This window comes from Nanorana parkeri, unplaced genomic scaffold (genome assembly GCF_000935625.1).
Source record: "Nanorana parkeri isolate BGI_ZX_2015 unplaced genomic scaffold, ASM93562v1 scaffold813, whole genome shotgun sequence".
Classification (NCBI taxonomy): domain Eukaryota; kingdom Metazoa; phylum Chordata; class Amphibia; order Anura; family Dicroglossidae; genus Nanorana; species Nanorana parkeri.
Genome location: NW_017307081.1, coordinates 485,307 through 496,558, shown reverse-complemented (window position 1 = coordinate 496,558; position 11,252 = coordinate 485,307). Strand labels below are relative to the sequence as shown.

The 11,252-nt window shown below is 42.8% G+C and overlaps 1 protein-coding gene across 1 annotated transcript in view; it reads right to left on the bottom strand.

The window, feature by feature from the left end:
- Positions 1 to 482: 482 nt before the first annotated feature.
- SLC2A12 (solute carrier family 2 member 12) overlaps positions 483 to 11,252 on the bottom strand; it is a 54,343-nt gene continuing 43,573 nt past the window's right edge. The window contains exons 3-5 of the mRNA XM_018565104.1: positions 10,736 to 10,858; positions 6,374 to 6,506; positions 483 to 673 (exon numbers count right to left, since the gene is read on the bottom strand). Of these exons, the coding sequence (XP_018420606.1) occupies positions 589 to 673; positions 6,374 to 6,506; positions 10,736 to 10,858 (341 nt within the window). The 3' untranslated portion in view covers positions 483 to 588. The remainder of the gene's footprint in view (positions 674 to 6,373; positions 6,507 to 10,735; positions 10,859 to 11,252) is intronic.

The window sequence follows — 11,252 nt, the reverse complement described above, 5'->3', positions numbered from 1 at the left end:
TTGCTGTGTAAAAAATCACACGCACCTGGTGCGTGAGTGTGTTTAGGTTAGTAAATCACCCCCCTTGTCTTAGTTGCATTCTATGATTAGCTGCCTCAGCTGAAAAACTACTAAGAACAGCAAAGAGCAATTTAAATAACTAATCATAAATCTGCCAAAATAAAAACTGTTGTCTAAGCCTGAACTGCTTCTGTTTCCAAGGATACTAGTGCAAAGGAGACATCACAGCTACATCCAATACCTGGGCACACAGGGGTGCAGGCCAGGAGCTATCCACCTTCCAACACAGCAACTCATGGGAAGGAACCACACACCACAGTCCACCAGCAACAGCAACTTTCAATGTATAAGGCTAAGAACTGTCAGCAACTGTTAAAAGTTGCTGTTGATGGTCGACTGCGATGTGCAGCTCCTTCTCTTGATTTGTTGTTTTCAAGAATAATTACAGTACTATTTTGCAATGACCAATTATTATTTTTTTTTTAGCAGTATAGTTTAAAACAAAAGGTAATTTTTATTTATTTAAAGTGCACCTTAAACATGTTTAACTAGTTACAAATTACAGATTGCATTAGTCCAACATGACATCTATTTTATGTTCATATCGAGCTCCACTGGCAACAGGTCCTGTCTACTCCTACCCCAGGAGCAAAGTGAATGGCACATGAATGTCCTGGAAAATAAATTACATTCTCAGTACAACATATAAACAACAATAACACAGACGCATCATCTGCAAATTTGATAGTAAATGAATGGTAGGCACAATTTAACAACATAACAATATATCAACATATCCAGATGGATCTCATAGTGTTGATAGTACAGCGGTAAGATATGGATACTATTAAACATTGACAAAAGTTTATTTTAAAAAAAACAGGTAGAAGAACACATTAACATTTTTTAATGATAGGCATATAATTCACTGTTCAACTGATTAGGTTGATAAAATAAAACATGGAAAAAAAGTCTCCCATAAAGAAAACATAGAATACTCACCTTACCTTTGCATTCATAAAAAAAGATCTCTGGTTGAAATCCAACACTTCCCCGCATTGGGGTTCCTACTGTTACTAAAGGACATAAGACCTGGGGCATCAAACCAGTGAGTTCAGGGGGTAATAGAAATATCACCCAAATGATGGATTCTGCATGATCTTCAGTCAGAGGCTTTTCTTCATTAGCGCAGATAGGGAAGGCTGGTAGCCGGAAAGGTAAGTGTTTTCAATGTTTTCTTTGCAGTGGACCAGTTATTTTTAATCTTTAAATTAGTGACACATTGATTATTTTGCTAATAAATAGTGTGTCTCTGATCTCATTTGGATAAGCCTCCAAACATCAAAAGAAATCAATTTAAGGTTATGTTTTTATAAATATTAGTATTTTTGTAAGATAAGTCATTTGGCCCAAATGGAATGGTTCAAATTATGATGAGGACATATGTGCTCCTCTTCTAATTTATTCCAAAAGGCTCTAGTATATGGGGTTGGTTTACTAAAGGATGTTTACTTTGTAAGGAAATTCTCACTTAACTTAAAGTGACATTAAACCCTCAGATTTTTTAACATAAACCAATACTGTAATGTGTGCCTTACTGCAATCCATGGTTGTTTCCCTTCTCTTTGCTGCTCTTCCTTTTAAATCCTCATGTCTTCTCATGCTGGGGGAGAACTTCCCTTTGCAGTTTAGGGCCTCTTCCTGTAGGGCTGGCTCAGGTTTCAAGCCTATACAAACCTATACACAGGCACCTTGTAGCCATTCCTGAGACAAGGCAGTCTGCTGCAAAACAGAAGTTCTGCAGAGCATGAGAACAGATACAGATTTAAAAGGAAGAGCAGCAAAGAGAAGGGAAACAACCATGGATTACAGTAAGGCACACATTACAGTATTGTTTTATGTTAACAAAACTGAGGGTTTAATGTCACTTTAAGGAAGCTATGCTGACTTCCATCATCTAATTAAGCAGAAGAAAAAATAAAGGTTTTTGTTTGTGTGGGTGGTCGTGATTGGGTATTCTTTGGAAAGTGAATTTTCACCACATTTATTATAAAAGAACTCCAGGCAGAATAAAAGTAAACCCTTGCAGTGGGGCTACCCAGTGCTCGTTTTGCCTAGGGAGCTAAAATATCAGAGTTATACTCACCTGAACGACTATCCCGGCTGACTCCAAGACCGATCCCTTCAGGCTTGCTCCGTCTACAGTGTATAGGACATTAGGACTCAGAGGAAGATACCATCGCTTGAGCGAAAGAAGGGACAAGCTAAAGGCTCCAGTCTAGGAGTCAGCCGGGATTGTGGTTCAGGTAACTATGTCTGTTATTTTAGCTCCCTAGGTAAAATGAACACTTAACCCTTGCAGTGCGGAGGAAGCCGCACTGCAAGGGTTAAGAATTTATTTCTTGTGAGTTCTTCTTTAAGTTAAGATAAATTTCCCTGCAAAGTGAAAATTCCTTTGCAAAGTTTATTGCCTATTTGCCTTCAGTTAATAAAGCCCTAAAAGTGCCTTTCTTCATTTTATATAAAGGGGGTTATTCTCTAAAGAGCCAAAGGATCCAGCCGTCTCTTCGGCTGTCTCTTCGACTGAGCCGAAGAGACAGCGAAGAAGGAGATCGGCTTGCTGAAGGGCCGGCTGTTCTCCACACAAATGACAGCTGGGCTCCGCCCAGTTGTAATGACATCAGCATCCCCAAATGGCCTGGGGACGCTGATCTGTCATTAAACAATAACAACTGGGCGGAGCCTGATGTTTTTTGCTTTTCTTTAAAATATTTAGGTTTTTTTAATTCTCCTATTTTTTTATCATTTTAAAAATATTTTTTCTAATTTTTTACTCCCTTCTTTTCACTTCTTTTCTATTCTGCTCTGTACCTCGGCGGTACGAAGTAGAATAGCCGAGCCGAATGCCACTCGGCTGCATTCGGCCATTCACTCATTGCCAGTGGGGCCCTATGAGAATAGGGGCGAACGGCAGCGAGTGAGCTTCCGGAGCTCCAGATGTTGGATTGGCTAAGTCGAAGTCCCTCTGCATTTCGGCTCAGCCGAACCTGCAGAGCAGGTTCGGCTGACTGAAGGCAGTAGATGTACGGCTGAAATCAGCCGTACTGAGCCGGAGTGAATAGCTGAACGTTGGCTTGGCTTTCGGCAGCAAAGTGAATAACCCTGATAGGGTTATTTAGTACACTGGTGCAAATAAACCAACTTTTGACAGATCTGACTAGAGCTAAGTGAAATTTGATTGCTTGTTATAAGTAATTGTACTCTGTACATCATCACTGTACTTTATAGTGCATTAACGAATGCTGAGCCCGTTAATACTTTAGATTAGGTAGCATTTCTGAATAATGTAGAATGCCATACTGTAGATGGATGTGCTGAAACTTTACTATGTACAGTATATAATAGGGGAAATAATACAGTAACAATGTAGTTCTGTGCATCCTGTTTGAAAAAATAGACTCATATATAGGCACAGTAAGTGGTAGCAAGGCATTGCAGGTAGTGCGGGCTGAACCTAATTTGACAGCTATCAGATTAGGTTCCTCCTCTCCCCTTAACTGTTGTCACTGTAAGACATCCATTGCCACCCATTTGCTCAGAACATTTGTTAGGTGGGCATTAGACATGTAAATTTTGTTTCATGCCGAATTCAATTTCGGACAAATTTTTTGTGAATTCAGATGCGTCCAAATTTCCAAATGAAACAAATACCAAGTACAGGGGCGTCCCTAGGCTGGGTGACACCCGGAGCAGTAACCTAGTGTCACCCTGCCGAGACGTCACTGCACGGGATAAGGTATGCCGCCGGGTCCCCTCCTCTCTTCTGATACTGTCGGTCATGCGGTCCATGACTGAGCACCCGACTTTTCAGAGGGGGATGACACCAAAATGACTCCAAGTCATTTTGGTGTCACACCTCCAATGGTGTCAACCGTGTGCCGGCCGCACCCCCCTTGTGACGCCACTGTCAAATGCAAACGAAAACAAATTTTGCAGTAATGAAAACTTGAATGCATCCATGAGCTTGATGGAGCCGTGTCTTTATTCAACCTCAAATACTATGTAACTATGTTACGAATACGAATAACGAGTGGATCCGAATAATATGAAAACGGGGGAAAAAATCCAAATAGATCCAAAACAAAGCAAATTTTTACATGTCTAGTGAGCATAGCTTTTTACTAATAACACATTCTAGCTGCTGGAACACACTGTATCGCACACTAAACTTCCCCTGTGTTCTTGGGTGGTAGGGGGCATGGCAGTGCATTGAAGACAATGGCACCGCAGCCATGCCCCCGTCTGCAGTGTGATCACCAGCACCGGATCGTGTGGCAAATCAATGCATGCGTTCCGGTCCAGTGCGATCACAAAAAATGCTGCATGCACTATGCCGATGCGGGTGACCACACTGCGGGCTGGCATGGCTGCGGTGCCACTGACTTCAATGCACCACCACACCTCCTCCTGCTCTAGAACGCAGGGGGGAGTTTAGTGTGCAGCAACCGCTCTGGAAAGCACTGTAATTGGTGTGAGCAAGCCCTTAGGGACAGAGAGCAGGAACAGTACTGCTGGACAATGACAGGCACAGCAATGAATGACCCAGCATGTAGCATACAAGACTTCCCAGGTGTCTGCTGGCTATGATAGCCAGCAGACACCTGTGAAATCTTGTCACATCACCATACAGCAACAGGCCCAGCACAATGGCTCAACTTCAAGCCCCATGACCAGCTGACCGCAGATGTCTCTCTACCTCTGTCCCCTCCTCGATGTCTCTGATGTCTGTCCGTCCACAGCCGCATCACGTTCTTCCCTCAAAACCATGCCCACTGCTCTCACTGACCAATCCAGAGCAGACAGGAGTCTGATCCAACCCATTCGGCTGTCTCCGCCTACAATAAGCGGGGTTGCGGAGACTGATCGCTGCGCCTCGTCGGCCCGTCCGCTCCAGTTTCCACTTCCCTGGACAAAAGTATAGTATGCCGAGACCCGGGAGGATTGTAAGCCCTGCTCTTGACCGGGCCCCCCTCTGTCTCGGGCCATAGCGACCCATGAGTTCCGCCACTGAAGTAACCCCTGTAACTTCTGCAAGCTATAAACTCAGGAAGTAACCTGCTGCAAGTAAATCTCTAAGTCAGATGTGTTCAACCTTTTTATCCTGGAGAATCCCTTAAAAATATTTTAGGTCTCAGGGAGCCCCTGAAATAATTTTTAGATATAAAAACCAAAACATTTGAATAAATAATAAAAACAACCTTTCTAATATTAAACTAGTGCTTTTTTTTTCTGGGAAGAATACAATGGCATACATTTGCATTGACGTTCAGAAGCCTAAAATACTTGTGTACTGTGCGCTGCAGAACATGTCGGGACTGTAGAAAGTGGTGTCAATGAGAAAATATTGTCCCTCATACTGATGTCCGTAAGAAAATAATGCCCTCACATTGGCCTCAGTGAAAGTAGTATGAGCCTTTAGTAAGTTAGAGTAGTGTATGTACCTGCCATTTTCCCCAATGTAAATGGGGCATTGCCTACTTCCACCGACACCATTGTAAATGGGGCATTCAGTACTCCCAATTACAGCAAAGTAAAATATTCCCACTGATTATGGTGCATACTATAAGGGTGTCAGGAGGAATATTATGCCTTGGTTTTAGTGCAAATATAATGTCCCAGAATTGCTATTGGGTTGTTGTTACTTAACTGGAGCGGGAGCAGCTTCTATCCCATTGCCAAACTGAACCTGACGTCAGGGGATTATTTAATCCACCTGAACTATTCAGACACGGTCAGGCAGAAAATATACTGCCAGACAGTGCTTACAAAACAAACAGTCAGGATAAAGGAAACATTTGGTTTGGTTGCTGCAGTGGTGCTGGGGGAAGTGTTAATGCCACGTCTGCCCAGAACTACTCTGTCTTTGCCAGCCCTCCTCCTGGGCACCTTGGCCTGTTGCGGAACCCCAGTTGAGTAACCCTGCTCAACTGGGGTTAAATTAAATTCTCAGTTAAATTACTGAGAATATCAGAACTAGTGATGAGGCTGGACTTGGTGTGAACCCAGTTCGCCTGAGTTCCCCCAAGCCCGCTCAAAAATCTGACCGCCACCTCCTCCTCCCTAACCAACGAGTTACTGGGAGGTAAATTTACTGTCCTGCAGATATATTTTACAAAGGGTTGTGGAAAGTTCCCACCTCAACTGACGCCACTGATTGGGTCGGGAGGAGAAGTTGGGGATCAGAGATTTGACCAGGCTTGGGCAAACTTGTTTTGCCCAAGCCCAGCCACATCTCTAATCAGGACAAGAATGAGCTGTCTGGGTTTCTCCTTTAGTGCAAAGACAATATTTAACAGCAGGAAGATCCACTTACTTTTTTGCCAGTTCCGTAGATATTTCCTCTAGTGACCGTCCCTTTGTATTAGGAACAAACATTATGACAAATACAAAAGTTATTACGCTCATTGCAGCATAACTGAAGATCATCCATGGCAAGCCAATAATCTCTGTTCATATAAAGGAGACAGAATGACACAATTGTTATACTTTCAAATTGGTGAAAATGGTTTGAAAATGTAAAAATACATTGATTTTATGTGTTGTATTGTCAAAATATGTGTTTAAAGTGTATCTAAACCCCAAAACAAAACTGTAATATATTGCAGCCATAGATGTGATGGTTGCATCAGTTTTCTTTTTTATGCTTTTTTCCTTCATTTTTACCTGATGATCCTGCCAGTAACACAAGACTGTGTGAAGAGACAATTTCTCACATAGTCTTGAACCCCCTTGCATCCCACAATGAAATGCAGAAAACTGTCTGCTGGCCCCTGAGATGCTTACATTGCACTGTGAGATTCCAGAACATTTGTAGAACTAATAACTAGAGGTCCTTCACAGACATAATAACTAGAGGGTCAAGCTTCGGCTAATCCTTCTGTTCACTTCGGCCGCCAAGCCCTTTGGTATTCACAATAGCCCGTACAGCAGCCGAGCCGAAGCATTTACGTTCAGCTTGGCTGAGCTGTTCGGTTGCCTGAGCTGAACACACAGCCGAAGCATGGAGAATGGTCTGCCGAAGAAAAAAAAAACCGGTGTGCGATCCTCCTCCCGATCCATACCAAACTCTTTAGGTCTGGTAGGAAAGTTAGGAGGGACCCCTCAAGTTAAAAAAAAAGTGCGTGGGGTTCCCCCCAAAAGTCATACAAGGCCCTTTAGGTCTGATAGGAATTTTGAGGGTGAACTCCACCCCCAAAAAATGGGGAAAGGTGGGACAAGGTGCTTTTCCAGAAGGGAACCCTGAAAAGCACCCTCCCAATGCGGAGGGCATGTGGCCTGGTATGGTGCAGGGGGGGGGCACTCACTCGTCCCCCCCTTTCCTGCACTCTCAGGCTTGGGCACGTATTAAGGGTCTGGTTGAGAATTTTAGGAGGGGCCCCACTTTTTTCCCCCATTTATGGGGGTTGGAGTTCCCCTTTAAGATTATTATAAGACCTAACAACTTTTGGGGGAACCCCATGCACTTTTTACTTTTTAACTTAACGTCCCTCCTAACTTTCCTATGTATGGATCTGGAGGGGGACCCAATGCCGTTTTATAAAAATTATTATTATTCTTTTGTTTAAATTTTTTTATTCTGCTCACTACCTCGGAGGTAGCAAGCAGAATAATCAAGCTGGATGACGTTCGGGGGCATTCGGCTATTCACCCATTGCCGTTCGGCCGCTATATCACTCACCCTCAATTTAGCTCACTTCGGATCGGCTAATTACTCAGCTGCCTTTGGCAGCTTACAGAATAACCCCTTAGTGTAGGTCACTTCATACCGCCAGTGACACGTGCGTTTCACTGAACGGAAAATGTGCTAAAAAACGCAAAAAAAACGAGCTGAAAAACAAGCAGAAAAAATACACCCAGGTGTGAACCAAGCCTAAAAGTATCGGTAATACTTGAGGAAAAGTATTGGTTTTTCATATTCGGTCTGCAAAAAATGTAATTGGTGCATCGCTAAGAATAACTATACCCGGAGTTATTTTTTATTATTTTTGAAAAGAGTTACAGGTGGGCTTTATAAACTATCAACAGCTTAGCAAACAGTGCACATGCATGAGACATTAACGCGTAAGCTTCTTCAGATTTCAATGTTATCCTTAAATAGCTGTATGACCCTCTACAACCCACCTGAGATCCCACACAGCCCGCTATAGACCCTGTACAGCCCACCTAAGACCCCACACAGCCAACCATAGACCCTGTACAGCCCACCATAGACCCTGCACAGCCACCATAGACCATGAACAGCCCACCTGAGACTCCACACAGCCCATTATAGACCCCACACAGCCCATTATAGACCCTGAACAGCCCACCTTAGACCCCGCACAGCCCACCTTAGACGCCGCACAGCCCACCTTAGACCTTGCACAGACCACCATAGACCCCGCACAGCCCACCTGAGACCCTGCATAGCCCACCATAGACCCTGCACAGACAACCATAGACCATGAACAGCCCACCATAGACCCCACACAGCCCATTATAGACCCTGAACAGCCCACCTTAGACCCCGCACAGCCCACCTTAGACGCCGCACAGCCCACCTTAGACCCCGCACAGCCCACCTGAGACCCTGCACAGCCCACCATAGATCCCTGCCATAAGTAAAGATAAGCCTAGGTTAAACATCAAAATCTTTATGTGCTAATAAGTATATGTGTGTCTCGCCTACTGAAGGAATGTCATTTTACACCTACAGGCACCTTATGTGAACTAGTAGACTGGCCACTTAAATCAGATTCTCTAAATTCAGTTTTCATCATATACCCTCTGCTGGGTATGTCACTATGTGTGTGTTGGATGGGACCTTGAACTTAATAAACTGTATTATATCAGATCAAAATTAAATATTTAATATGTGTTTTAGTGTTAGTGAATTCCAGGCGTGAGTGAGATTTGCCTAATCTCTGATATGAAATATATGACGTGGCTTTCAATATTCTGTTGTGTGACAGATTAGTTTACAGTATCAACACAAAAATCTGTGTTTCGCAACACACCTGCTTTAATACAGCATAACATTAACATTAACATTAGTAAATCAATCTTTCATTGAGAAATCAGTGCACAAATAGACTTCGATTTTCTGGACCCCTTTGTAGAATGTACATTGATTAAAGCGGAAGTAAAAAACTTTGGTTGTTTTTGCTGTGCATACTTGCACATTGGCACACACGTACCTTTAAAGTCAGCCCTTCTCCAGCGCCATCAGATTGATCTTCGGTCCTCACTTTTGTCCCCCGCCGACTCCATCTCTGCCACTGACATATCTGGGTTCTCGGATGTCGTTTCCAGCCATTGGGTGACCAACTGATGATGTAACTCCTGCACATGTGCATAGGAGTTACATCCTCCACAGCACCCAGCCCATTCAAGCATCTTAGAGATGCCGTGAATGGGCTGAGTTTGTAGACTTTGCATTTCTCTTCTGCCAAAAATCACTACCTCTCATTTTTTTTACACTTTGCTTCTGCTTTAAGTTGTATTTATGGTCAGAAACTCTAAATAAATATGTATTTCTATATTATATTTCCATAAGTTCTATCTCATTCCTAATAACCATATCAAGCTAGACATTTGTAAACATACTCATTGAAGATGACCATAGGATGTATTTCCTCAATGCACTGACACAATTTCACTCAGTCCTGTGACTATGCACTTTTTATGTGTCACTATTCTAACTATGCCTTCCATCTGAACTCAATGCCTAAACTTCTAACAAGGTAACATCGTAGCTGCTTGCTAGAAGCAATGCGTAATGAGATATGTAGTCTTAAGAAATCAAGATTGCATCACATCAAGCAACTGGGAAATTGACACAAAGCACACTGGGAATCCAGGAAGTTGTTGAAGAGATGGGCAGACAGAAGGCAGCATCAGGGGTGTCCCAAGGGCGGGTGTCACCCAGAGCAGATACCGGGTGACACCCCGCTGTGACGTCATATCGCATGCTCGTGACGTCAGCACGTAATGATGTTATAGCGCATGCGTGGTCATCTTTTTGATACTTGGAGTTGACGCTTGCCCAGTGGGATAAGGTATGCCACCGGGTCCCCTTCTATCTCGCCTGCAGCTGTCGGGCTCTCAGTCCATGACCAAGTGCCCAACTTTTCAGATGGGGTGACACCAAAATGACTCTCAGTCATTTTGGTGTCACCCCTCCAATGGTGTCACCCGGGTCTGTTGCCCCCCCCTCCCCCGCACCCTCCTTGTGACGCCACTGGGCAGCACTCACTACATAAAAGGAATTATTTTGAATAAGATTTGATTGTATCATGAAAAAGAACTATAGTATGTATCTCATGTATATAACAATGCTGATCTTAAACTCGATAGTATATACTGGGACTTTAGAACTCCTTCAATGAAGAATTCTATGAAAAATGTATTGAAGAGCTATTAAATATTAATTTAAAGTCTTAACTGGGCTTATTTATCAATCATTGAAACGAGCACTGTCCTATGCACAAACAGAAGAAAGCCAAGGCAGCCAGTTAAATATCAAATAACTATTGTCAGATAGCTCATTGCAAGATGTGTGTTAACTAGTTGCTATGGGTTTCTCCATGTTATTAAATTCTTTTCTGTTTTTTGTGTTTCCATATATTTTTTATATTAGTGTTTTGAATTAGAAAGCATATAATTAATCAAAACCAAGTTAAAATGGAACTCTTACCAGTGAGTGAAAGGAAGGTCAAGGATATGAGGAGATTCATGCCCCAGTTCATGCTACTAGTTATTGCAAAGGCCCGACCTTTAATACCCGCAGGAAAGATCTCACTCTGCACCAGCCATGCCACTAAAACACAGAAAAACAGAACAGTTCACCAACTAGCTGAAGGATATCAAAGTGAAGGCAAAATCTATCTAACCAAAATTGATGTTTTAGTTTTTAGTCAATGAAAATGAGTTGACATCCTTACTGGCTTTGTAATCTGAGGATCTGCAATTGTTTGTGAGATCTTATTTCTAAATGAAATTATATATGGTGTCATCCAGTGCATATTGGTAAACCTTTACAGCATCTGTTTTAAGTCACATATACAGTAGACATGCGTGATTCGATTCATTCCGAATCAAAATTCGGACGAATTTTCCGAAATTCGGACACATCCGTTTTTGAATTTCGGATCCTGTCCGTATTTCGTTCAAAAACTAAACTGAATCGGACATGTAACTTTTCTGGCCAATCA